This window comes from Lathamus discolor, chromosome 2 (genome assembly GCF_037157495.1).
Source record: "Lathamus discolor isolate bLatDis1 chromosome 2, bLatDis1.hap1, whole genome shotgun sequence".
NCBI lineage: Eukaryota > Metazoa > Chordata > Aves > Psittaciformes > Psittacidae > Lathamus > Lathamus discolor.
The window spans coordinates 93,876,866-93,901,751 of NC_088885.1; the positions used below are offsets into that span (position 1 = coordinate 93,876,866).

General features: G+C 40.1%; 1 protein-coding gene across 1 annotated transcript; it reads left to right on the forward strand.

Annotated features, from left to right (window-relative positions):
* The first annotated feature begins 2,937 nt into the window (after positions 1-2,937).
* Positions 2,938-24,757, forward strand: LOC136008453 (sodium-dependent neutral amino acid transporter B(0)AT1-like). The gene is made up of 12 exons (XM_065667781.1): positions 2,938-3,207; positions 11,101-11,241; positions 12,631-12,768; positions 14,008-14,189; positions 14,961-15,071; positions 15,856-15,968; positions 17,382-17,510; positions 19,027-19,183; positions 19,891-20,095; positions 20,784-20,943; positions 22,667-22,829; positions 24,040-24,757. Exons 1-12 carry the CDS (start codon positions 3,006-3,008, stop codon positions 24,247-24,249), a joined length of 1,911 nt encoding a protein of 636 aa, XP_065523853.1. The 5' UTR covers positions 2,938-3,005; the 3' UTR covers positions 24,250-24,757.
* Positions 24,758-24,886: the final 129 nt, after the last annotated feature.

Sequence of the window (24,886 nt, forward strand, 5' to 3'; positions counted from 1 at the left end):
ACATTTTAACTCAAGTAATCCAATCTAAGAACCATTTTCTCCTGCATGTATAATTGGCAATTTACAAAACGTGTATTGTTTAGCAGCCCGTATCGTGAAAGGATTGATTTCATAGAGGTTTATTATCCATAACAAAACCTGTAGGATGTGTCAAACTGAAGGAAAAGTTTACCTTACAGCAAAGGGCTCTGATGAATAAGCCGCTGACTGGGACTGCCGCAGAGCAGCCGCCACTTGCTTGTGAGAATCCACAGGGTGGCAATATAGACAACCCCTCTGTGCAATCGCGGGTCACGTTCGAGTTGGGGTCACTGCTATAGCAGGTCCTTCCGGAAAAGGTGCTGTGCCTTCCAACATCATTAGCTGTGTGATTACACTGACAAAGAAATTTGAGCCTGATGCTGTACCAACATATTGCTTCTGCAAATATTTAACAACTGACAGATAACTAAGAACCACTGAACCCTGGCATTACCCAAGTAAAATAAATTTCTCTGGAAACATACTTTGGATTTATTCCTTAGAAAGCAAATCTGGAAAGTTGGGATTTTGTTTTGATACTGATAGAAACTGCTTGTACATGAAACTTAGCAAAGGGAAACTTTCAGATCTTCCTAACACAAGTGTGAATTTATTTCATATCCTATCTATTTACCCTCATATAACTTGATTCCCTGAAGAAGCTACATTCATTCCCTCCGTGTCAGCCTTCAATGTGCTTATAGATGTACATGCTCTTTTAAGCTCAATAAGTTCTATACAGAATCTTGATTGTCAAAGATTTCTAATTACATAAAGTCATTATATTGTAGCTGTAAGATATGCTGTGCAGAGAGCATGTAATCGTGATCTGATTCAGTTATTGAAAGAAGTTCTGCATACAGCTTTGCTAAGATTTAGAAGTAAAGCCTATAAGTCAGGGAATGTAGAAATATTATGGGTAGGATGATGGGTTTTTCTGTTTGTCTTCTGTCTGTCCTTTACTACTCTCTCGTTCTCCCTACAGCATGAACACTAGGGTTATCTTCCTATGATTCAGGAGGCAGAATAATACCCCAGATGAGCTGTGAGCTCCTGGACTATGCAGTTTCTTGCTATTGACCACCAGGTCAATGTCTTTCTGCAAAATTGGAAGTTGAAGAGGTGCAATTTGAAAGTTCTGTATTGCCCCTTACAAGTGAAAATTCATTTTTCTAACTTAGGGAAGTACAGTAAATGTAGTCTTTTTGGACTTCGGTAGACCAGTTACCATTTGACCACAACTGGGTGCGTTAGCTGAGCTAAACAGGAGATATGACATGAACAAAGAACTAGGTAAAGAGCTGATGATGATAATAAACTGTGCTGAAAGCTGAACTGGCGGTCTAAGGGGAAGTTACTAATGCAGTTCCTCAAGGATGTTTAGGACAGTCATTCTTTCACTAATGACTAAGGTCAAAAATATTGTCATGTTAATGAAATGATAGTCTCAGAAGTATTGTAAATGCTGAATAAATATCATTCAAGAAGAAACTCAATGCACTGGAGTAGCAGAAATGGGGTGAAATTTAAAATACACTCTTGGTAGCTTAGAAAAAGAAGTTCTGCTGCAAGCCAGGAAATCCTTGGTTGGAACCACCGAAAGAGAAGAAAGGTGTTAATCCAGTGGTTAATCAGGAGACAGCTCACCCACGGAACTGACAGGGTCGTGAGAAAGGCGAGTGCTATCACTAGGCAGACTGATAGAGATATTTCAAGGTAGGGAAATATTAATACCTGATTACAAGGCACAGAGAAAATCTATCTGGGTTACTGTATACAGCTGTCTATGTCAAAGATGAAGACTTTGTAGCTTTTCTATTCAAAAGGTAATGAACAGCCTTCTTGGGACGTAAGAGGACTGAAATTCTAAACCAGCTTTCTAGAAGTAGGGAGTACAAAAACTCAACTTTGCATAACATGATAAGGTTCCAAAGGGATGCTGTGATGTGTTTGCCTTCTCTGGCAGGGACTGGACTTACAAGATCCCTTCTAGTTGTTTTATTTTCGCCACCCTGTATCATCGTATGCAATCAGCCTGTAGGGCTTAGGTGACAAAAATCTTTCTCACAGCATGCACTGTGTTAGATTTTATATATAGTTTTCAGTGGCAAGTACCTACTTTTAGATAACACTGAGTTATAAATGGAACAGGATGAGGATATGAGTAGTAGCTGTAGTGTTTGATAACTAGAGCCTCTTTTTTATTTTTGACCAGTGTATCATAAGGTCATTGAAAAGGTGAAGGAACCTTTGATTTCAAGCCCATTTCCAAGACAGATGCTATGTTCCTCAGACCTTGTTCCACAATGATTAGAAGCGTTAGGGTAAGCAGATTATGCTTATGATTTTAAAGGTCGGATTTTATAATCCTTTTCATTCTCCATCCTTTTTGTCAGAGCATTTAGAACAGCAAGATCTGTTTCACAGAAGGAAGAGCACATTTCAAGTAATTATCATGAAGCATACAATATTATAAGCACATGCTGCGGGAAACTGAACATGATGGTGATTCACAAGCAGTTTATCGTCCTGATAAAAACCAGCATGAAACCTCTATATTCAGTTTCAGGCCAGTGGAATCCTTTTACTCCATATTTGCTAGGGCTATATATGTATTAAGGTGAGTTTAAACAGGGGAGTGGCAAGGGGTGTTTCATAACCTTATAGGTGATTACAGTTTATAGCCAAATTAGCTCTTGAATTACATTAGCTGAAATCAATGTCTTCTACCAGATGAACAGACTGTTCCATAAAAACTTGACAGATAAAGCATTAATAAGTGTCAGAGCTGACTTGGTCAATCGAATGATTTGCTGACACTTGTTTTTACCACAAGCCTGCACTTTCAAGTTTAGTGCCAAAGGTTCATTATATATAGCTGAAGACAGCAAGCAGATGATCTCTTTTTGCACAGATTTCTAACTAGCTGCCTGTTTCACTGTCTCCTCGCTGGGGCAGCATTTCTAGTCAAGAAATTGAAAAGTATGGTGAAGCTACAGTTGCCCAATCCTGGCCTGGACGACAGGATACCTTCCCTAGAAGAACTTGAGGTCCTTGAGAAGGAAGAGGCAGACACCAGACCAAAATGGGATAACAAGGCTCAGTATATGCTGACATGCGTAGGGTTTTGCGTGGGCTTAGGAAATGTGTGGCGGTTTCCGTATCTCTGTCAGAGCCATGGAGGAGGTAGGTCTTTAATATATCTTAACTGGCTTTGTCTATAAACTAGGTTTAATCTCTCTTTTGGGAAACAAATAGTGGAATATGTTTAGACCTGGTCAGTTCCTATAATGATGTTCACATATAGAAGGTTATTTCCCAGGTTGTGGGCATCCACTGAAGTCACATTAGTGATGGAGAATAAGGAGGGACTGGTTTTATTTCAGGACACAGGACTGATCAAAGCAGTCTTGCTCTGCCATGTGCATTATGTATTTTCTTAATCTAAAACTACTGTTACTTTACATACATGCATACATACATATATATAATGCATATTTAAAATATTAATAAACTACTTGGGAATATGATTCTGGTCACAATGCCAAACAATCATTTCATAATGGTGTTTTCATAGGTTTTGGACTGATGTGTGTATCAGCTGTAGGGTCAGTGTGTGTGTAATTTGTGATAGGAGTAATAGTGTGAAAGCAGTTAACATTAAGAACACGGTATTAGCAGTTGGTGTTGTTAAGTCGTTTAAAATCCAAATGTATGCTATTTGCTATATAATTTACTGTGACTCCTTAAGGTTCTGGTTAGCACTGAATGACCATATTAAAAATTTTGTTCCACTGTTCTGCTGTTTGTTTTTAAACATGATCTTGAGCTGAACCATTGCTTAACTATTGCATGACAACAGCAAAATATCATTTTCTGACAGTCTTTTCTGTCCACTGTCTACTTGCTAGCTGCATTTCACTCTGAAATACACGTAAAAAGTGTTTATTCCTTTGTGGTTTGATCTTGGAGGAATTTTTTTTAGCTTAAGGAACAGGAAGTTTCATTAAATGTACACAATGAGATGTTTAAAATTGCTCCTCCTGGTTAGAGTAGGGACCAAGGAGGGCTCTGTGGGGAGCTGCTGGTACAAATTCAGGGTCGTTTAACAACAGATGACTCGGTTGCAAGAAGAGATGCTTTTAACATTAAGATTTTGTCTATCATGGGCAGGTGCTTAGGGTTTGCAGTGCAAACTGAGGTCCTTTGCAGCACAGCCAACCTTGTACCAAAAAAGGTACAAGCCTCATAAAAAATCATCATCTCCTTTCCTTGTGTGACAATTTTAATTTTAAAAAACTGTGTGGTTACCTCCAAAATCCATGGCACTCGTTGACTTCTCAAGTTCTTCTACTTAGAAAGTGGGCATGCCCAGTTTCCCCGGGTTGATTTATAGTCACTTTCCTGCTTTTCTCTCTATCTTTCCTTTCCCTCATGTTCTAGCTGTATGAAATGCAGCTGAAAGATGAACTTCCAACAAACACAAAGAATTTGGTGTGGATCGTGGTTTTCTGAATGACATCAATGAAGATTTATGAATTGCTTGTGTGTGTCTGTCAGTACTGTGTTTCAATTTATCCTTTGGCAGAAATGATTTTTCTTTCCCATTATCCTGTGGCTTTGATTGCAAAGACACTCTTAAGTCTGGGTTCAGCTATCTCCAGTTGGAATTATGTATTTACTAGACATTTTTGAAAAGTTCTGCCTTAGTATTTGCCACTCAACATGGCAGTCGAGATGATTCATTTGTCTGTGCACTTGTGTGGCCCACTCAGGGATACAGATGTGTCTCTGTAACACAGTAGGGGAAAACCACAACCTTCTTCCAGTCTATTGCAAAGAATATACACCAAACTCATGCATGAGCTGAGCAAGCTTCATTTTCCCCCAGTCTGTCCGGTGCCTTTGCCCTGGATGGTGTATGTCTTCACACTTCATGTCTTCAAGGTACGTCTTCACTGAATCCTGGGTGCGGAGCAGCAGGAATCTCTGCTGCTGCTCTATTTCACCGGAGATGGGGATTATGTTGCTCCTCAGTCTGTCCCTGGTATGACTGTTTTATAGACTTTAAAAGCTCACTTTGGATATGATGATGGATTATAGCAGTGCATTAGGAGATAGAAAAAAATACAGCTATTTACCACAGAGTAAATACCTGGAGAGGATAAGAAGTACTTGTGATCACATAATTAGAGGTTGTCTCTTAAGGTGCATACAGAATCAAGGTTGCATAGACAACTTCATGTAAACAGTTTCTAATTTCTAAGGGTTGGCTTCCCTATCTTAACTTCTTTCTTTTTGAAATATGAGTTACATGGATGAGCATTCAGAGTCATTTAGCACCGGTGAGGTCTGGTAGCAAAGGTGTAGGTAGTATTTCAGCAAGGACACTCCTAAATGAGGCTAGGTGTCCACTTACCTTGTGAATCAGTGTTTGTACATGTTATATTCCTCAGGAAATGTGGCCAGACTATAGTGTAGCATAAAATTTATCCTTGTAGTACTTGGACTTCAAGGAAGGTGGATTTTTTTCTCTGCAAATAGACTGTAGTGAAGTTAATTAAGAACACTGAATTAATAGCTAACTATCCTTTCAAAAACAAATCGGTTGTTACATAATTTGCCCACGTCTGTTGTCATAGATTATCATAGAATCATAGAATAGTTAAGGTTGGAAAGGACCTCAAGATCATCTAGTTCCAACCCCCCTGCCATGGGCAGGGACACCTCACATTAAACCATCTCACCCAAGGCTACACCCAACTCGGCCTTGAACACTGCCAGGGATGGAGCACTCACAACCTACCCTTTTTAATAAATTGATATTTACCCCAGTACAAGTTAGTAGAATAAAGCACATTTTATCCTTTCCATGTCTTGAAAGTTGTAAAATGCATCATTACCACAAGTGAACTAGATTTCAATATACACACAACTTAAAAGCCACAGTGTTTGCCACAGTGCTTTCACCAGCTTAATGAGATGGATGTTTCCTTTCGTTTGATAGCTTTCTCTGACATTGATTATAGCTTTTGTTTAATCTTTATTGAGCACCATGTCATTTAATCAACTGTTAAACATTTTGTTCCATACCTGATTAGCATTATGAAAAAGAGGATGTATGTTTAATGTTTAAACTGTTGATTAAAATAGAAGTATTTAAGTCTTCAGTTCACTTATGTCTGTAGTAAACCTTGCCACTATGTGAGGGAGAACCTGTGCATGCCACACTGAATGAAGTAACACTAATGGCTTTAGCAGTTCCTCTCTGGTTCCGGCACCCTCACTACAGTTCAGGTCTAAGAATATGATAGTATCAAAAAACATTTTTGTCTGAATTTTACCTGTCTTGCCTTTATGAGAAATTATGTAAAAGCAGTAATATTTCTTTCAATTTTGCATTAGAAACTCTTACATTAAAGAGAGAGTAATAGATGTTCAACAGGTGTTCAGACAAAATACTGTATGTTCTGAAATGCAGCACTGAAACAGGGTTAGAATCTAGTATCTCAGATGCAGGGTTTTCAGACTGGAAGATTACCCACTGTTTATATACACCTATACAGCATCTATTTTCAGATCATTGGTTTACTTGTTAGGTTCATGAAATTGTGACAGCTTAAAATACATTGTTTCTTTTAATGTCCTGTATAGCAGCTTTGCAGAGTCGTTATCACTCATCTTTCCATTATAGCTTCCTTCAGTAAGGTTGGGGAGAAATTGAGAGAAATGGAAAATACAGCAGAGTTGGATTTCTGAGCTGGCTGTTAAGAGTTGAATCCTGGAAAGGAGAGAATCCAAGAAAGAGGAGAAGAGGCATACATAATTCAGAGCTGCCACTTTATTTCTCTTGCAAATCTACCAATATTCCCCCAGCTAAATATTGGCGGTTTTACTTCTTTGCTCAGTTCTGACATGGCACACGCTGCAATTTTAACTCTTCAGTTATACTATACCATGTATAGCGTGGTAACTAGAAACGTTTCAGTTTTATCTGTTTGTGTAGGGATATAGATCATGCAGTTCAGGTGTATACTCACACCATGTAGTTTGTGTCTGTGATAACAAAAGGACAGAGACGAACCTTCTCCATTTGTGTCCATCCCAGAACCTGGTCTTTATTTCCCAGTGATTCTAATGTAATGAGAAATCTGGGGAGCTGTGAGCACACACTTGGACAGCATACCTTTTTCTTGTGATAGATGACTCCATGAAGGACATCCTTCCCCCTTTTCATGGACGCACAGGAAGGTCATGGAGTCACTTTACCTGCCTGCTTTTAAAGATGTGTCATGCTTAAATACTGGTTTTATGACATCTTAATAAATATATCTCTGTAAGTATCTCAAGGCCTCAGGAAATCCCCTGAGGCTAATAGAGTGCTTATGGCATGTTCACCAGAGAACATGGTTCAATTCTGAAAGCCTTGCAGCAAATCTGATGCAGTTTGCTGCCCGCAGGGAGGGTTATGGTGCAGGGACAGTGCTGTTGCTGAATCTCACTGTCTTGGAGTGTGAAGCATCATGTCTACACAGACTGCAAGAGCTGTGTGAGTGGTGGTGCACTTTGCATTTAAGGTTTGCAAGAATGTCTTAAGCAAGTTAAAAATGAAGCCCAAATCTAAATATCAATCACCCTATTTTTTACCAAGTGTGAAAAGTTGAGACTATCTTTGAATGCCTTCTAAAGGAAATACTTTAATGCTGATCTTGCCTCCCTTCTGCTAACAGAGATGGTGACTACCAAACCCATTTTTTCCTTTGACAGGTATGATAAGAAACAAGTGGTTTCAATCTGGTTCACAGATTGAAAGGGCTATAAAGGCTGTGCATTTCTTTACGCAACAAGATCTTTGATCGGGTGGGGAAAGCTCTAATGAAGTCCTTACGTGATCTTACTTGTGACCTGATGAAAAAAAGTGATGTCTCTAATAGGAGCAAAGATGGTTAAGCAATGCACCTTAGCAGAACTTACTGCTGGTCCACTCTTCATTTCAAGAGATGATCTAAAATCATTGCAAACCAAGTTTCAAAGGGGGACAAGGACTTGCCCTGAGTGCAAATGAGGAGTATTTGAATCAGGTAGCTGTACAGATCCATCTTCTGCACTTAATTACTACCATTGCTGAGGAAGGGCTTTACCGGAGAGAAGTGAGATTGCAGTACAGCAGAGGCATATCCAGCATTCGAGAGGGAATGTAGAAAAGATCCAAATGGAGCAGCCATACAAATTCTGTAGGGTCAGGTTTCAGATTCTTAGGACATGTCTTGTGCCTAAAACGGAGGATGCTCTGGAACTGAAAATTGGTGGTATAAACACAATTATCTTGCCCTTATCTCATCTTACCCTCACGAGAGCTCCTGGTCAGAGTGTGATATGAGGGAAAATGTATGCCAGCCTGACCTGAGATCGGAGCACATGACATATTTCTGCCTTCTTGCAGCTCCACTCATTTGTAAGTAACTTTCTGTGAAATGCCAGAGGCCATGTGTGTGGAGGTTGCCCCACTGGCCCTCCCACATAGGAAGGAAGCCATTGGGATGTAGTGGGACATATCTCAACAGTGAGAGGGCACTCAAAATCCTATTCTCTAGGACAGCAAGAATAAGACAGTTGGGAGAAGTGTTATTCACAGAAATAAGGAGGGGTTTCAGCAGAGAACAAACTCTTTGCAGCCAAATCTGCATGCACTGCATGTCTAATCACATGAAGAGGGACCCTTACGTGCACGTCAGTGCATGATCCAGCACAGCTAAGTAAGTCCTTAAACCACTGGTGAGTAAGTGCCACACAGCAGCTTGCTCAGTTCCCACCTGTTGAAGACCCTGGAGCCATGGGAAGACAGAAGGGAAGAACTCTGTTTTGGTAGATATCCTCGTCCCTCTAAAATTGAAATATGCCCTATATGTTTCACATTTTTTATCTGAAAATACGTATCCGGAAAGGAACTGATTGTTTTAGCACTGATACTGTTTGTAATGATATCTCAGCTAAGACCACAGTGCTAAATTTGAATTTGCAACTAGAGGAGTTCAGTTTCCTCAGATCTAGGGTTGACCCCCATACTTCATTCCTTTGTGGTATTACAAAATAGCCACTTTCCTCCAAGATCAGAGAACATCATCTTGAGGCTCCTAGATCTAAACGGTAGCTCCTCCCCATTAATGCAATGCTTTTGCTCTTGTAAAGACTACGTGGTATCTGGAAAAGTGAATGTGAAAGAAAACAAGTGGGATACTGTCCTCTTTGGTGGACATATTCATATAATCCTTTTCCTGATGTGATAGACTGACATAGGAGAAATAAAGGAGGAGTCAGCAAAGCTGGAATTTTAGCAAAGTTCTCTAGAAATAACAATTCATAATGAGTCCTTCAGTTTTTAACTAATAAAAAATGTCCCAAGTCAGTCATTCTTCTGGCTCTCCTCTGAAACCTTTTCCGTTTGTCGATCTCCATTTTCACAGCGATAGCCAGTTTTCAATGCATGCAAGATGAGTTACACTGATTTTATAAAGTGCTAAATATTCAGTAAGATGTTTTTGTGTTGCTAAATGACATGCTTTATACAAGTCTGAGAATAGCCTGTCTATGCAGCTACTTTTGCCAGCTGGCTTCAACAAAACTGGCTTCAACAAAAAATGTCTTTTCTGATGCATCAGTGATTGGTCATTCAACCTGAAGTGTGGCATGTGCATTTTCAAAGTGCTCAGCATTTCTAATAGTTTTTTATGTATTCAATACTACTGATTTTGATTAGCAAATCTTAAAAATGTCAGTGAAAGACAGGTGAGTAGCTAACATTACTTGGTGGTGAGGCACTAGAATGGGTTGCCCAGGGAGGCTGTGAATGCTCCATCCCTGGCGGTGCTCAAGGCCAGGGTGGACAGAGCCTTGGGTGAGATGGTTTAGTGTGAGGTGTCCCTGCCCATGGCAGGGGGTTGGAACTAGATGATCTTGAGGTCCTTTCCAACCCTAACTATTCTATGATTCTATGAATTCCATAGGAGTGGAAAGCAAAAAGTAAAATTGCTTGGTTTCCTTATAATAGTGGCCACTTGGTACAACCACATTGGTTCTAGCAGCCTTTACTGAAATACACAGAAAATGAAGACTTTGCTGTAATGAATTTCTAAAACTCTGGTGTAGACAGCATCATAAGGTACCCCATGGAGAAGACAAGTATGCAGTTCAGCTCTTCCAAAAGCCATTCAGCTGCCTTGAATTGCAAACTATAGTTTCCATTCTTCAACTTTCCTCTTTTACTCGCTATCTGATTTTCACTTCACACATGTGGTAAAAGTCAGAAAGTGCCCAAGTAGGAAATGTTCACATGCTGGTTTGCATTTTTTAATGCTCTGAGATTATGTACTACCTATGATTAGAAAGTTAAAGGCTTTTTGTAGTGACAGATAACCATAATTCTAACAGGTAGCAGTATAAAAGCACCAGCACTGTGGCATTCCGGTGTGGAATGTTATCTCCCATGTCTGAGATACACTTTATTCAGGAAAATATTAATTTGAAAGAATTGTCCTGTACCAATCAGCCTTGTCATAATTATCAAGGTTTGGACCCTGTACTTCAGAGCTCTTCTACTCAAACATAAAAGCTGTTGAACACAGCTGCCAGGAAGTTACTGGTTACCTTATGCAGACATTCCCAGGCTCCTGTCTAATCTTTTGCGGCATTTTGATCAGTTCATTCAAATACTTCACATACTTTTCATGATTCACAGTTATAACACCTGAATCCTTTCCAGAAAGAAAAGGAAGTCATTCCAGGAAAGTAGCTACTTTTCCTCCGCTTGCAACACAAAGGTGGTTTCTTCAAAGCTTAACTTTGGGGTTGTATAATTTCTGTTTATGTTTGTCACTTGGGAAGAATAGGAATTCCTATCTGAAACCGTATCTGTAATCAAGTCCCATGCTTGGGCAATCAGGCAAAAGCATTGCTCAGAAACCAGAGGTTTCCACAAGTATGCTTTCAAGCCGCTTGCTGTATCAAAAGCCCTAAATGTTTGTGTTTTATTGTAGTACTTCACTGACAAGAATATTTTGGTTTTTGTCTTTTCCATTTCAGGAGCTTTCATGATCCCTTTCCTAATCTTGCTAGTCCTGGAGGGTATCCCCCTGCTTCACCTTGAGTTTGCCGTTGGCCAAAGGCTGAGGAGAGGCAGTGTGGGTGTCTGGAGCTCTGTCCACCCTGCCCTGAAAGGGGTTGGTAAGTCTGAAGAGGATACAAAAAGTTACCCGAGAAAGCATAAGTCTCTGAACTGATAATGTGAAAAGGACTTTATTCTGGCGTGCCATAAGAGATTCTAGGATCTATTACTTTTCCCTTCTTACTAACTCTCCATTGAGAGGTCAAACTAATCATAACAAGGCACTACAACAATTTAGTGTCCATATTCCCAGGTACTGTGGGACCAGTTAAAACCTTTCTCTAATTTGAGACAGATTTTGGTTTTAAGAGAGATATTTTTTGTATTATTGATATTCACTGTTTTTACCATTAGGTTGAATGTTTCAGTGTGCCAAAACTTTATTCTGTAACTGTTCTGGGGATAAATATTAGTTAAATCTTTCTCTAAGCTAGTCTACTAGACTTCAGTTCCATGTAATGTTACTTTAATACATTTGAGAGAGGTACCATGTCAAAAGCCATGGACACAGTATTTTGCAGAACTTCTTCACATTTGTACTAGACTTCTGATTATTCAAACACTCCATCTAACAATGCAGTTAAAGCAGCATTATGCACACAGCATAAAACACTCCACAGATGCCTCATAACAAAAGAAACTTGGAAGGTGCCATTTGAACCCCAGGAAACAGTGGGAAGGTGACCAACCACTGGTACAGGTTTCACAGAGAGGTTGTGGAGTCTCCATCCTTGGGGTTACTCAAAATCTGCCAGGACATGGTCCTGGACAACTGCTTGCAAACAGCCCTGCTCGAGCAGGGGGTTGGACCAACGATCCTGTCCAGCCTCAGCCGTGCTGTGATTTTATGATAACCACACACTTGAAAAGGAAAAAGCACAGCCACTATGATGGCTGTTGGCATCCACCAGATCTGTAAATCGGTTACAAAAGATAATTGTTCATTGCATCTGGAATTTTTCAAGCTTCTTTAGAACCTAAGAGCCTACAGGAGCTAATTGTTAGCATTTACTGCTAACAAATACTGCTAACTCCTCTGCTAGAGGAGTCGGCAGAGATTGATTGCAAGTGGAAGAAGAGAGCTAGCAGCTTGAACCCTGAACCTTTTCACAGACTGTGCCTCCTGACAGCCATCCATTCTGTACAACAACACATATGCTGACCTCTGCAGTGGCAGCGTGGCTTGACTGCCACAGCGTCAGCTTCAATTCCAGAGTAGTTTTAGGCTCTACGTCTATGTAGAACTCACCTGTCCAGCCTTTAGGTGACAAATTTACTGTGATCAAACCTAAAACCAAAATAAAGAGGGGAGAGGGGAGAGGCTATAAACCCTGGGATTATGGTAGGGATAACAGGAGAGAAAGGCTGAGGCTCATACCATATGTTTTGATATGTCTTGAAGACAAGAGTATTGAAACTCACATTGTGTTCTGATTTATTTTCTTCAGGCATAGCAGCAATGTTTGTATCCCTCCTGGTGGGTTTATATTATAACACTATTCTTGCCTGGGTAATGTGGTATTTCTTCAACTCCTTCCAAGACCCCCTGCCTTGGAGTAGCTGCCCTCTCAATGCCAACAGAACAGGTATATTTTATGACATATTGTATTTAGTCGCACAGCACATTTCTCCGTTTCTAGCAATTAGCCTAATTGAGGTTTTTCTGTCATACAGCAGTAAGGCTTGCTAGCCCTGTCAGGAGCAATGCGCTGCGTTAACACTTGTGCTCTCTAAAATTTCACATTCTATGAAATGTGACCAATGCTTAATCTTTGAGACAAACTTTGGCTTTTTATATGAAACTTCAGGGCTGATTTTGACAGATGGTCACACACAGAATACTCACAGAGTGCAAGTCTAGCGTAAACATTAACATTTTCCAGATGTAGACAGTGTGTTTCATCCATCTCTTCACCAATAGCCCTCTGTTAGAATACTGAAAGGAGAAAAAAATATTACAAAGCGCAGTCCATATGAAACACCTGTATCTCTCAGTATAGCAACAGGCCATAGCAGCTTTGTTTTCCATTGTCAGCCTGGCATGAAACTGAAGCAGGCTTTTCTGGTGGGTCAGTGAACAGCAGTTCAGAGAGCTTTGCTCCTCTCCTCACAGAATAGGTATAAAAAGCCCCATATAAGGGCAGACCAGGGCAGAACACTGCACAGGTCAGCACATTCCAAGGAGCTGGGAATGCAACCTGAGCTGACAACATCTTGAATGGTGCCCCATAAAACAGAAAGAAAAGGCATTGCTGACCTGAAGGAAGTGTGGAAGAGCTGCCTGGATGCAGGAAACTGTAGGCAGGTCCTCACACGCCATCAGGCAAGAAAAACCAGGATGCATGTGGAAAGCCCAGAGTTGTTTGGTTTTTGGTAAGAAGTGTACAATCATAGGAAAACATCTGCCTCACTGTTTTTCCTGTACTTAAAACCCATAAAAATCCAGGCAGTATACATACATTCATACTCAGAAATCCTCTCCAAGGTTTCTTTGGCACAAGCGGTTTCTAACCTCACAGTTTTGTAGGAAAAAGGAAAACTATAAAGATAGAAAAGACTCTGGATGAGCTTCATAGATTTGATCTTCATGGTTGCATTAATAGAAATAACAATGAAATCCGTATTAAAATCCCTGTTAAACAGCTCTCTTTTAAATCTCTTATTTTTCCATGAAAGCAGCCTTTAAGACTCTGAAGTTTGGCAACAACAAATTCGTTGGCATTAGGTGGCATAATTTAGAACACTGGTGTTTATTATTTAACTTCCTTCTTTTTTTTCAAGTAAATAAAAAGACATAGAGAATGACAACCATTTTGTGGTTACAGGTTACATAGAAGAGTGTGCCAAGAGCTCTCCTGTAGACTATTTCTGGTACAGAGAAACACTGAACATCTCCACTTCCATTGATGATTCAGGCACTTTACAGTGGTGGCTTTTGTTATGTTTAACATGCGCATGGGGTGTACTGTACGTGTGCATAATCAGAGGAATTGAAACATCAGGGAAGGTACTCTGGTTTTTGTTATTTATGAGATGATATCCATTGTGCTGCTGTAATTCCTTATTCATACAGACTGAATCATACTGTATATACCACCTGTTTCTTGAGTAAAAGCACGTCTAAGACTTTAGTCTTAGATGACACTTTCGTGTCATCACTGGGACTGCATTTTTAAGAAGGAAGCTAAATTTGATTTTATTTGAATTATGTGGAGATTTTTGACAGCAATTTCACTTCCTTGTCGCTATAGGCCCTAGTAAAACATTCTTTAGGTATCACCACCTTAAGATGAATATTAACCTTAAATGCAGGATTGAGGAGCTCTGTCTTTTTCCTATGGCCATTCTCCTTAAAACTTACATGTACACATTTATCTGGGTTTGTGCTAGTCCTGAATATTACCTCTCTAAAACAGTGATCAGTGCTCTGTTGCTCAGTGAAGACCTAAGAGCCCATACTTGCACTGGCAGCATCAACCTGATTCCACAGTGTAGATTATATTTTATGGTGCTTTTGAATGATCTGATTTTAATACCAACAATGGGGATTTGTCTTAAATAGAGCACTGTAACTGTAAACGTGTTTATTCTTAAAATGTTCTGCACATATTGTTTCCCTTGGACATAGATTTCTTTAGTATGCTAATTGTGACTCACTTGAAACTTGCCATTATTGTTAGTCACAGTACCATATTTATTCTCCCTTTCTTCTCTGCAGTGCTGTTTGTATTCCAGTGCTCTGTTATTGAAGTGTTTCATTGAAACGTTCCTTTTGTAGGCTGTCTATGTAACATCAACTCTTCCATACCTTGTGCTTACCATTTTTTTAATCCGTGGCTTGACACTGAAAGGATCCACCAATGGAATTGTGTATCTCTTCACCCCAAATGTAAGTCACTGCATGGTCTGGCCCTTAGTGAACACGATGTAGTTCTCTCTGTAATTAACAGGTGATTGAAAATTAGTGCCCCCACTGGTGCTTTTCTATCACTCAGACACCTTTAAGATCTTGATTCTGGAAGGTGAATACTTTGCATCGGATGTAAAACGTATACATATACACAGGCATTTTCTGTCTCTCTCTTTCTCCACTCCTCCTCAAAATCTGTTATAAAAATGGAAGGATCATTCCAGAGCAACAGAATGGGATTGCCATAAAGGGGCTTGCTTGCTTTTCCTGTATTCCTGTTAAGGACAAGTCTAACTTTAAAGCACAAATCATATAGTTGGGATCAGAACCCTTATAATCAGCGCAGCTTATATGGACAAAAGACCTAAGAGAATGGTTTAAATATACAACAGTTTTTAAACAAAATTAAAAGGGGCTTAATTTTCCCTGAGAAGTTCCGTGAATGGTCATTATTAATGCTAAATAATAAACACCTTTTCTGGAAACAGGCAAGGAAGCTGTCAGGTGTGGAAAGTAATATGTTTCTCTTCAAAATACTTGTATAAAACTCAGATAGGTTTTCTTTTGCAAAAACAAAACAAAACAACAACCAAAAAACCCACATCCAAGTTTGACCAAAGTATCAACCTGTTTGTTGATATTCTTCAAAAATGGTGAGTTTTGCATGGCTAATGTTCTCGGTTTAATTGTTGTTTTAAATCCCTCATATTCAGTCTCAATAGCAATGTTGCATATGCTTAAAGCTGTATGTCTGATGCCTCAGGTAACCGAGCTGGCTAACCCAGTGACGTGGCTGGATGCAGGTGCTCAGGTGTTTTACTCTTTCTCCCTGGCCTTTGGAGGCCTTATTTCATTCTCCAGTTACAACTCTGTTCAGTAAGTAGCCAGGCAAAAGCCAAATTTTATATGAATATTTCATTCTTTCAAGTGAAAAACTTCCACTTTTGCACTATTATTACACTACATGGGACCAGGCCATGCTCCTTCAGTGTTCAGTCATTCATGACTTAAGGAGGAAACTGCAGAAAGTCCTTACATTCCCTTGGAGATATATGAAAAAACCCCATGCAAGTTCCAGCGTTACACAGTGGTGCTGGGCCACCTGCAGTCCGACACCAGCTGACGGATGGTTTGGAAGTATAAACATCCCAGGAAACACCGTGAGGTTTCAGTGCTTCAAGATTCAGTCATTCATAACAGGGAGGAGCTTGAGCATCTTACTTTCTTTGAAAGGAAGAAATCTTTTTATCAAGCCTGTTATTGAGAATCTCATGTGACAGTGAAAAAGCTGACACAAGAATACCACAAGGAATTCCCATTCAGTGCTCTCCACCCGTAGAGACCTATTTGCAGTGCTATGAATGAGGAAAGGCCACAGTGTCACAGGTCGTGGCTGGACAGGCTTGTCTTTCCTCTCCTCCCCTCAAAGGTGATCAGAAAATTAGATATGACATGAAGTTAATTTCAATAGTAATCTCTTGCCCAAGAGGAATGTGATATCTACAGCTTTACAGCCTTCTCATAAGCCGTTAACTAGTTTAATATTGCTTCTTCATCTTCTCCCTCAGATGAAAGTCTCCTTCTGGCTCTGCAATTTTTTTGTCTTAGCATAGATACATACACTGGCAAGAAGGGCCTGCAGCAGAGAAGTCTCTGTAAGGCAGTTAAACTTTTACAATAGAACAGCTTCTCTCTGATGTTATCAGGGAAGTGTTCCATCCCATTTCCAAAACCTGAGGACATTATAAGCCATCTTTCGTCCAGCAGTCAAACACAACTGTTCCCAAATGCTCTTGGCTACTTCAATTTCACCATACCAAGCTGCTATGGAAATTTTTGTTCAATTTTCCTTTCTGACTGCCTGCATCCAAACCCAGATTTTTCACCTTGCAGCAGAATACCCCAGCAGCTAAAATACAGTCCATGGCAATGTGTGTCTGCACACACGCATGCCAGGCACAAAAAGGAAGAGGCGTATGTTTTGCTGTTCATGTTTTACTTTCCGTGACCCGGACATGGAAACAACTCAGGCAGTTATTCCTTGTTTCAAGAATAAAACAAACAAACAAACAAACAAAAAACCAAACCCATGTCCGTTAAATTGGTCAAGTCACCAACTTCTAATTCACCAAATCTATCTCTAACAGCACTATTCATATACTCTTAGAGACCATACTGACATACCAATGCATCTGTAAACTACTTTTCTGGTTAGTCTTGGTAGCCAGTTTTCAGTATTTATTTGGGGAATGTGTTTGAAACCCATCGTTTCATCTCTTTGCATTGCAGCAATAACTGTGAGAAAGATGCTCTGATTATTTCAGTGATCAATGGCTTCACATCCATCTATGCAGCAACCGTTGTATACTCTATCATTGGATTCAGAGCCACAGAAAGATATGATGACTGTTTTGACACGTAAGTTATTGTGACACACACCCCCCCCCCCACCCCGCCCCAAACATGCAAGTGTTTGTTTGTCTGGTGCAGCTCTGTTAGCCTGGTGATAATGGATTTATGATTTCTGAATTATTGCAGCTCTTGACCTACATGGTATCAGGCTACTTATTACTTCCAAAAGTTCAAATCAAATGGTATCATTCCCATAGAAGATGGTAATTGTTTGAGCCACCTCATTTTCTACATAAATGTTTCATAAGCAACCATGTTTTGCATTATTCCCCAACATTTCTGAAAAGTAACATAGAAGAGTGTATTCCACATATTAATGTGGGTTTTTTCTAAACAATTCTTTCAAATATAACTGCAGTTATTACAACAATATATGCCTATATAAAGTCCGATTTTTTGTGATATCTTATTTCACTAAAACATGCTAAAATAGCTATAGTTTTGGAGGTATATGTGAAAAATTAGTACTGTGCAATAATGTGTATGAAACAGCATGGCCTGAAGAAATGCATTTGTTTAACTGCATAGGGCAAGTTTCAACAAAACTAGTTCTGTGAAAAAAAAGAGTTTTACACCACATACTTCAGAAAACATGCAATAGATATTAGGCTGCTGCTGCTACATCTACTAAGGCTGATGTCAAACCCTCAAAGGTCTCCTGATATTCTTGGCCAAACTATGTGGTTCTGCTTTGGAGATCACTTGCAATGAGACACTGAAACACTGCGCATTTTATGAGAGCTCTCCACTCTAGGCAGTTCTGAGAGTCCTGCAAAGTCCCAGCCACAGCTGAATGACGGTGTAGGCATCTCAGGTACTGCTAATGGCTCTGCATATTCCCTTGGGAAATTACCCAACTTAATTAATTACATTATTTCTATTGTAATTTATTAGATGGAGCTCCACCAACCACTGGAAAATTGGCTAGAAGCTTTGTAAAAAAACCAACCCCAAACCCCACAGACCCAATGCTGAGTTCACAATAATTGACGTCTGCTGAGCTGACATGACCTCAGTATTCCCTGGCCCCTGTGTTTGCTCTATATTTAGGTAGCCTTCCAAAGAGCTTAAATGCTTAGGTCTTACCAGAGGTACCTAATTTTACCAGAGCAATTCAGATCCCTTCCAGCTGAGGCTGCCAGACCTTATAGGTTCCAGTCAAGTACTCCCACAGTCAGCTGTAAAAGTGCATGATACATACCTGTGGACACCTTACACATTCCCAGAACCTGCCCAATCTGGTAACTGGTGCCTCACCTGAAGTGCAAAGATGGTCACCTAACTTCTGCACAGGTCCCTAGAGCATCCGTCCATTTAGCTCTCATCTGTTCCATGAAAGACACTATCGATCAGACTCATCATGGAAGAAGAAAGAAAGAATTGCACATGCAACCACTGGACTCCCCAGTTTCAAAGTCTGATCTTGACATCATGCTCTTAATAACTCACTTGATGATGAAAATGAATCCTGAGGATGCTCACAAATAAATAACTTCAAATTACTTGCATTTTGCTTTTTCAGAAATATTCTTACTCTGATGAATGCATTTGATTTGCCAGAAGGTAATGTAACCCAAGATAACTTCGAACAAATGCAGCAGCTATGTAACATGACTGATCCAACGACTTTTGCAAGCCTGAAGTTTGAAACCTGTGATCTAGAAAGTTTCTTGAATGATGTAAGTTTAACACCCGCACTCATATCAGTGCCTTAAATATAGTAGGAATACACCAGTTTTTTAATTGCCTAATGCTTTTTCTTCTGAGGTTGTTTTTTTATATAGTTGCACTGATTGATTGCAGCTGGCCTGGAATATTCTTGAACTAAAAGATTCCTTTTGTTGGCAACATTTTTCTTTTGAAGATATAAACTGTTTAATTCCTCTGAAAAGTACTGGCAACGTGTCAGACTAGCAACTAAAACCAGAAGTGTTCTAGGCTGGTCAAATAGCAGCAGGTATTCCTCTAGAACTAGCTGGCTGCAGCTGTGGTGGGACAGGATGACCAGAGAAGAGGCTCCCAGAGCAAGTAAGCAGATGGAGCAAACCCTGCCCCAGTCAATAGGAGCATGGCACAACACAGAAAGAATGGACCTGAACACTGGGGCTTAAAAAGTCACAAGAAGAATCAAAGGGTTGTATGGGGTTTTTTGGATGAAAAGGTGAAGAATTACAGATGAAAATAGGTGTCCACGAAATTTTGTGAAATAGAGTTTGTATTATAATTACAGAAAACATGCTGCTGCATTAGGAGGTCTTTGTGAAAACAAACGCCTAAGTATTGTGGTGTGGTGTAGCATACACCAAGTCTGGTGAATGCCAATGTAAATTTCAGTGCTGTGTGATGTTAATGAGCCTAATCTTGGAGCTTCTGAAATCTTCCACAGGGAACTGAAGGAACTGGCCTAGCCTTTATTGTCTTCACCGAAGCTATTACCAGAATGCCTGTCTCACCTTTGTGGTCCATTCTCTTCTTCATTATGCTCTTCTGCTTGGGTTTGTCATCTATGTTTGGAAACATTGAAGGAGTGATTGTACCTTTACAAGATCTTCAGATTATAACCCCAAAAGTGCCTAAGGAGCTTTCTAACGGTGAGTGTTTCTTTTTGGAGACAAGTGAACCTTGGGTGACATGGTTTAGTGTGAGGTGTCTCTGCTCACGGCAGGGGGATTGGAACTGGATGATCTTGAGGTCCTTTCCAACCCTAACTATTCTGATTCTATGACCGCCCCAGGGAATAGCTTGTGTGCTGAAAAATCAACCCACAACCCATCTGTTTTTTAATCTGGCAGTGTCCTAAAACATAGATAACCTAGGCTAGATAACCAACTGAAAGTTTGCTCATGTCCCCAGTGGGAAAGCTCCTGTGAGGTTGCTTCAGAGCCTGCAGAGAGCTGCTTATGCTGTGGCTTGCCCATCAGCCTGCTCATGATGATTACCATCTCCTCCATTGGGAAGCTGGAGGATCTGACTCCACCCAGGCAGGATTTCTCCTCGGACAACATTGCCAGCCAGCTAGGAGGAAGAGGACCTGCTCTGTCTCCTCATCCTTCTCCCATTTCATTTGCAGCATCTCCCACCTGTGCAATGCTAGGAGAGTTTTGTCATTTTACTTGCATAGAAACAGGCCCCCTCAGGGTACCATTAAAAATTGAGTGGTTACATTCAGGCTGCACCTGAATTAGAAGTTACTTATAAAGCTTTCCAGCTATTGCAAAAGTATCTTACTTTTTTATTTTGTTTTCCTTATCTAAGTGTGCTGTTTTGTTTCTTTCACAGGTTTCATTTGTTTGGGCTCTTACTTGGTAGCTTTCATTTTTGTGCTGAAGTCTGGTAATTACTGGCTAGCTCTCTTTGACAGTTTTGCTGGCTCTATTCCCCTGCTAATCATTGCATTTTTTGAGATGTTTTCAGTCGTCTACGTTTATGGAATAGACAGGTATGAAATACGAGTTAAACATTACTAGAAACTGGTGCGTAACCCGATTAGTTACATAACTGCAACCTTGCTACGCCTCGATGCATCGCTCTGTCACAGAAGTGATTGAGACCATGCAGCTGTAGTTCAGGGCTGTTTATTTGATTTAGGCTTCCAAAATAGCTCTCAACAAAAAGAAAAAATGCTTGTGAAGGGATTTTTATTTGCGCATGAAAGCTTTCCACCTGATTAATACATTATAACAGATAATGCTCTATAACGACCAGCTGAAATAAACACATTCCTAAGATATTGCAAGACAATATTAAGCATTAGCAAGCACCCTAAAGTATAATAATATGACTGCAAATAATTTAGTCTTAAAGTAGGCATCAGAACGTACGCATTTGCAACAGTTACTTTAGTGCCACTGTAGCTCATTTACGTTGAAAATATGGTGACCTTTACAATAAATCTTCCTCAGGAAAATTGCATTGAAGATTTAATTAGCAGGAGCAAACTACAAATACATTGGCACTGAGACGAAAGTTTAAAACAGAGGTATATCCCAGGAGTATTTAATGTGAATGCTAAATGATCCTGTCCAAAGCAGGGATCTCCAGGCAGGCTGCAGATACTGTTTTATAGCAGGATGCAAATTGAAGGCTACAAAGATACGTTTTTAGCTGGTAGATTCAGGACTTTATCAGTTGTAGCAGTGGGTAATTATCCTATCAACCTATAATCCTATCAGGTTCTATAGATGTAGTAAATCAAATTCCACCATATTCCTATTTATAATTAGCACATACTGAAGATGACAAAAGCATGGGGACTTCAGTTACCCATAGGTTTTGCTTGAACCTGCGCCAGCTGTGCTGCTTTTAGTGATGGGGTGAATGCTACATCGCTGTAGCCCTTTTAGAGTACAGAGCTTATCAGGGCTGCCCAAAGGTGGTCGTACCTGCTCCAGCTGAGCCTCTGTGACCTTTTTCTGAGAAAAAGGCATCGCTAAAGAGATGACTGCTTGAAGAACCCACATGTTATCCATGACACTCATGTGAACTATGCCTGGGCATGCTCTGCAGGCAGGACATGGGCTCCGTAGCATTTTAAGAATGACACCTAAATCTTAGAAGTTAAGGATGAAAAGAAAAAAAAATCATATAGTAGTTGAGACTCAGCTGAATTCTGTGTGTTGTTCATAGCTGTAGGACCAACTAAACAGTTCCCTCAGATGTATCCCCATGCCATAAGCTGGAAAGGCAGACAAGAGGACTAACAATAGAAGTCCAAACTTCCAAAATCATTATTTTCAAGAAGTGCGTGCACATGGTTCTGTATCATACGTAGAGGTCATAAATTGGTTCAGGACTGATGCAGGCAGTATCTCTCTCTACTCTGAGATGCTTACCAAAAGATTATGAACCAATACTGCAATGAGTTATAGGGAAAGTCCGTTTGCATTGACTGGTTTGTGTCGCAACTATTTTGCATGGGCTTCGCTGACTACTTGAAGAAAGTACACTTCCAAAAACAATTTGCCTGACTTACAACAATTTCTGCCTTAATTTGAACTACTTAGGTCTAACTCCTGATGTTATTATCAGTCCTCATTTCACACTGACATTGTGAAGTCCAGGGAAACCCAGCAAGGGGTAGTTTGGAGTTTCCTGTTTATGAGCGGGCACCCTTTGATCCTGACCAGTTTTTAGTGTTCTGAACTTCCTGTTTTTGTTTCTAGGTTTAACAAGGATATTGAGTTCATGATTGGACACAAGCCCAACATTTTCTGGCAGGCTACGTGGAGAGTTATCAGTCCTCTCATTATGTTAGTTATCTTCCTCTTTTATTTTGTGGTGAAAGTCAATGAAGAGCTGTTCTACAGTGTTTGGGACCCTAGCTATGTAAGTTTATAACACCAAAAAAATTATGTACAATTATTCTCTCTGTTCTTCTTCCATCTGAGTCACAGTCAGTTATACTCATCTTCCATCTGAAGCAGTTTTCCAGTAAAAGACTTATTACAAGACATAAAGAAATATAAAAAGGTAACCCTTAGAAAAATAAGACCTAAATTCAGTTGCAATGCCTGCAGCTGGTGTCTAGTGACATGCCAGTAACCTTTCCAGAGGGGACAAAGCCAAAACATTAACCCAGTTGTCATGCAAGACTGAAACAGGGGTCAGTTCCTGAGTAGGGATTATAGAAGAGTCGGAAATATCAAAGGCTTTCTATGTGGACAAAGGACCAAAGCTGTGAGACCATTTTGATATTGCACTTGTTTCTGGGTGCATTTAAAATCACAGAGTGGCAGTGGTAGTGGTTACTCACCACCAACCGAAGAGATAACTATTAATTAGTATTAATATCCAGGTTTATATTTTCCTCGCCCTTTTTTTAATATAAAATTTAGATTATAATTGCAGCAATAGGTTACCTAGTCTGCCTTTCTGCTCCTTGCAGAATAAAAGGCTGTATGTCGTACAGAGAAGGGCATATTAGAAAAAATGGGGGTCCCATCATTTTCTTCATCACCCCGTCACTTCCCTGCCTGTCAAGCTCTGCTGTTTGTTCTCTGGCTTTGTACCAGTCACCATCCTTAAAGCAGGAACAGTCATGCAGCACACTTAATTTGTAAAGATGAATGTTTCTTTCCACAAGACAGAGACAGAAAGGGAGTGAAAGATGAGGAAATGGGACTGCTTCCTTCTCTCTTCCTTGGCAACCTCACTTCCTTGTTAATAAAGTTGAAGCCTTCCTGCACCCTTTGATTTCAGCCTTCCCACAAAAAGGCTGTTTGGCCACCAAGCCCTGGTGGCCTGTGAGCCTCCCCCAGCCCCACACTACTTTGAGCCAGGGAAGCGTGTCTGGAGGAGTCTCCCTTCCTGGCTCTCACACCTTTCATACCATCTATTTTCCATAGCTTGAAGTAAAAATAAGTCCAAGCCAGGTGAGACTGACGTGGAAACCAATGTGGAATTGGCAAATTATTGTGCCACTGTGGCTAGCTACCGCTCTGATTCCATCTTTGATCTGTTGAACTACTGAATGTGTACAAGTTACCAGGTATTTGCTCCTCACGACTTTCTATAACTCTGTTGTTTGCTCTTCCAGGAGATGTTCCCCAAAACACAGAAGGTTGAATATCCCAGTTGGGTATATGCTATTATTGTAATCCTCGCTGGAGTGCCTAGTTTGGCCATCCCTTCTTTTCTCATCTACAAAACCATCAGAAATTGCTGTCAGAAAAAGGATGATCGTACGGGCCTTATGATCTCCACATCTGAGACTTCCGTTAATGGAAACCTAAAGTACACAGCATAAAATCATTAAAAAAAAAAAAAAAATGTCGAAGAATTCTTTGGCAGTGAGAAAAGAAAAAAAATATTTTTTTAAAGAATCCAGAGTTCATTTTATTTTCATAAGACGATAACTATGTGTTGCTTCCAGGTAAACATTTCTCTACTTAGCAATGTAATGCACTATGGAGAGTAAATGGCTTGGATTCTGGCAGCAAAGCAGCAACATTGGCAGGTGATTGGGGCACCGGGCCTAATCGTTTGTTCTCTTTTTGGTTTTGAAGACAGCTTGTTTGAAACTGGCTTGCAGTTCTCTGTTTGGGGATGCACTGCACTTAGCATGTCGTAAGTGACTCTTCCATGTGCAATCATTCCGGCTGGGCGGACAACAGGAAGGGTAACTTAATACTGACTCCTCTTGCACATGAAATCGTTTTTACTTTGCATGCCACTGTGTTGCACAAAGCCACCAATATTGTTTGCCTCATGCAGAAGTTTAAAATATTTAATAAAAGCATTTCTAAGTATGAGAATGACAGCTTGATTCATTTACAATTCTAGATATTTTATTAATTGCCTATTATTTCAGTGCTCCCAGCAGACAGCACTGGTTTTGCTGATGACAGAAGAGATAATCTTGTAATGGGGCAGCAGTAGTCCAG

Excerpts from the sequence above, each read along its gene's own strand:
- LOC136008453 (XM_065667781.1), top strand. The coding sequence starts at position 3,006 with ATGGTGAAGCTACAGTTGCCCAATCCTGGCCTGGACGACAGGATACCT. Across the intron at positions 15,072-15,855 it reads TGTATCTCTTCACCCCAAAT|GTAACCGAGCTGGCTAACCC; the intron begins GTAAGTCACTGC and ends CTGATGCCTCAG. Across the intron at positions 19,184-19,890 it reads TAGAAAGTTTCTTGAATGAT|GGAACTGAAGGAACTGGCCT; the intron begins GTAAGTTTAACA and ends AATCTTCCACAG.